We start from the raw sequence: 2,500 nt of genomic DNA on the forward strand, positions 1-2,500 counted from the left end.
ATAGTGGCTACTGCCTGGCCACTGATCTAGCTACTAGTGGCTACTACCTGGCCACTGATCTAGCTAGCAGTGGCTACTGCCTGGCCACTGAGCTATGAGTTGAACATAGAGTATGTGGCTGAAAACAAACTAGTATCCAGTTGTTGCTGCCCATGGTGGAATCATCTCTCACCCCCCTGGCTCCAGAATAAAAAAAAGAATGGGAAAAATGTCCTGGTGACAAACCCTTAGCGTTTATGACCACTTTTGAGTTGTTTCATAAGAAAAAGTCTTAGATGACTCCAACCCTGTAGCTAGCTGGCAAGCCCACCATGACTCCAACCATGTAGCTAGCTGGCAAGCCCACCTTGACTCCAACCCTGTAGCTAGCTGGCAAGCCCACCTTGACTCCAACTCTGTAGCTAGCTGGCAAGCCCACCTTGACTCTAACCCTGTAGCTAGCTGGCAAGCCCACCTTGACTCCAACCCTGTAGCTAGCTTGCAAGCACACCTTGACTCCAACCCTGTTGCTAGCTGGCAAGCCCACCTTGACTCCAACCCTGTAGCTAGCTGGCAAGCCATGACTCCAAACCTGTAGCTAGCTGGCAAGCCCACCTTGACTCCAACCCTGTAGCTAGCTGGCAAGCTATGACTCCAACCCTGTAGCTAGCTGGCAAGCCCACCTTGACTCCAACCCTGTAGCTAGCTGGCAAGCCATGACTCCAACCCTGTAGCTAGCTGGCAAGCCCACCTTGACTCCAACCCTGTAGCTAGCTGGCAAGCCCACCATGACTCCAACCCTGTAGCTAGCTGGCAAGCCCACCTTGACTCCAACCCTGTAGCTAGCTGGCAAGTCCACCTTGACTCCAACCCTGTAGCTAGCTGGCAAGCCCACCATGACTCCAACCCTGTAGCTAGCAGGCAAGCCATGTCCCCAACCCTGTAGCTAGCTGGCAAGCCCACCTTGACTCCAACCCTGTAGCTAGCTGGCAAGCCATGGCTCCAACCCTGTAGCTAGCTGGCAAGCCCACCTTGACTCCAACCCTGTAGCTAGCTGGCAAGCCATGGCTCCAACCCTGTAGCTAGCTGGCAAGCCATGACGCCAACCCTGTAGCTAGCTGGCAAGCCCACCTTGACTCCAACCCTGTAGCTAGCTGGCAAGCCATGGCTCCAACCCTGTAGCTAGCTGGCAAGCCCACCTTGACTCCAACCCTGTAGCTAGCTGGCAAGCCATGGCTCCAACCCTGTAGCTAGCTGGCAAGCCCACCTTGACTCCAACCCTGTAGCTAGCTGGCAAGCCCACCTTGACTCCAACCCTGTAGCTAGCTGGCAAGCCCACCATGACTCCAACCCTGTAGCTAGCAGGCAAGCCATGTCCCCAACCCTGTAGCTAGCTGGCAAGCCCACCTTGACTCCAACCCTGTAGCTAGCTGGCAAGCCATGGCTCCAACCCTGTAGCTAGCTGGCAAGCCCACCTTGACTCCAACCCTGTAGCTAGCTGGCAAGCCCACCTTGACTCCAACCCTGTAGCTAGCTGGCAAGCCCACCTTGACTCCAACCCTGTAGCTAGCTGGCAAGCCCACCTTGACTCCAACCCTGTAGCTAGCTGGCAAGCCCACCATGACTCCAACCCTGTAGCTAGCTGGCAAGCCCACCTTGACTCCAACCCTGTAGCTAGCTGGCAAGCCCACCATGACTCCAACCCTGTAGCTAGCTGGCAAGCTCACCTTGACTCCAACCCTGTAGCTAGCTGGCAAGCCCACCTTGACTCCAACCTTGTAGCTAGCTGGCAAGCCATGACTCCAACCCTGTAGCTAGCTGGCAAGCCCACCATGACTCCAACCCTGTAGCTAGCTGGCAAGCCCACCTTGACTCCAACCCTGTAGCTAGCTGGCAAGCCCACCATGACTCCAACCCTGTAGCTAGCTGGCAAGCCCACCATGACTCCAACCCTGTAGCTAGCTGGCCCATCTTGGTGACAAGGTTCCTGCGCGGGAATCTTAGATTTGTCTTTTAATTTTAAAAGAACTGTCATTGATGTGATTTCAGATACGAGGAGAAATTGTCTGCCATGTTTTGTGTTTTGTTAAGGGCCCAGAGTGACCAAGAACGCTCAACCAATCACCCTACGGATATTATTGACTTTGCCTCCAGGCATCCTATGAAGGGAATTGTAACATACTGGTTTTGTGTGTGTAGACAGTGTGTAGTACTGTGGTGTGTTCTGTGTTAAACAGTACTGCATGTGAACAGCAGTCTCATCAACTCAAACCACACATTTATTTACCCTGCTAGCCTATGGGGTGTCGTTTGTAAAGTTGAATCATCTTAATGTTTTACAACCTGATTTATAAGGACGTTTTCTTTATTTGGACCTGATAAATCTATCTTTAGAAACGGCACCACATACTAGCCGGACTGACACAGACAGTGTGTGTACAGTGTGTGTGTGTGTCCCACTGTGACTGACCTTACTTCCTGAGTCCTTGGTTCCACATTCCCCTTTATCGTACCACCACTT

The 2,500-nt window shown here is 52.8% G+C and overlaps 1 protein-coding gene across 4 annotated transcripts in view; it reads right to left on the reverse strand.

The window, feature by feature from the left end:
- LOC139374568 (glutamate receptor 2-like) overlaps positions 1-2,500 on the reverse strand; it is a 68,616-nt gene that overhangs the window by 20,481 nt on the left and 45,635 nt on the right. The window contains exon 14 of one of the 4 annotated variants that reach the window (XM_071115564.1): positions 2,450-2,500. This exon is cut by the window's right edge and continues 64 nt beyond it. The exons of 2 other annotated variants lie outside the window; for them this stretch is intronic. In XM_071115564.1, coding sequence (XP_070971665.1) covers positions 2,450-2,500 — 51 coding nt within the window. Of the gene's footprint in view, positions 1-1,804 lie in introns of those variants that run through there. One more of the 4 variants, XM_071115565.1, reaches the window with a different exon arrangement.

This window comes from Oncorhynchus clarkii, chromosome 19 (assembly GCF_045791955.1).
Source record: "Oncorhynchus clarkii lewisi isolate Uvic-CL-2024 chromosome 19, UVic_Ocla_1.0, whole genome shotgun sequence".
NCBI classification, from domain to species: domain Eukaryota; kingdom Metazoa; phylum Chordata; class Actinopteri; order Salmoniformes; family Salmonidae; genus Oncorhynchus; species Oncorhynchus clarkii.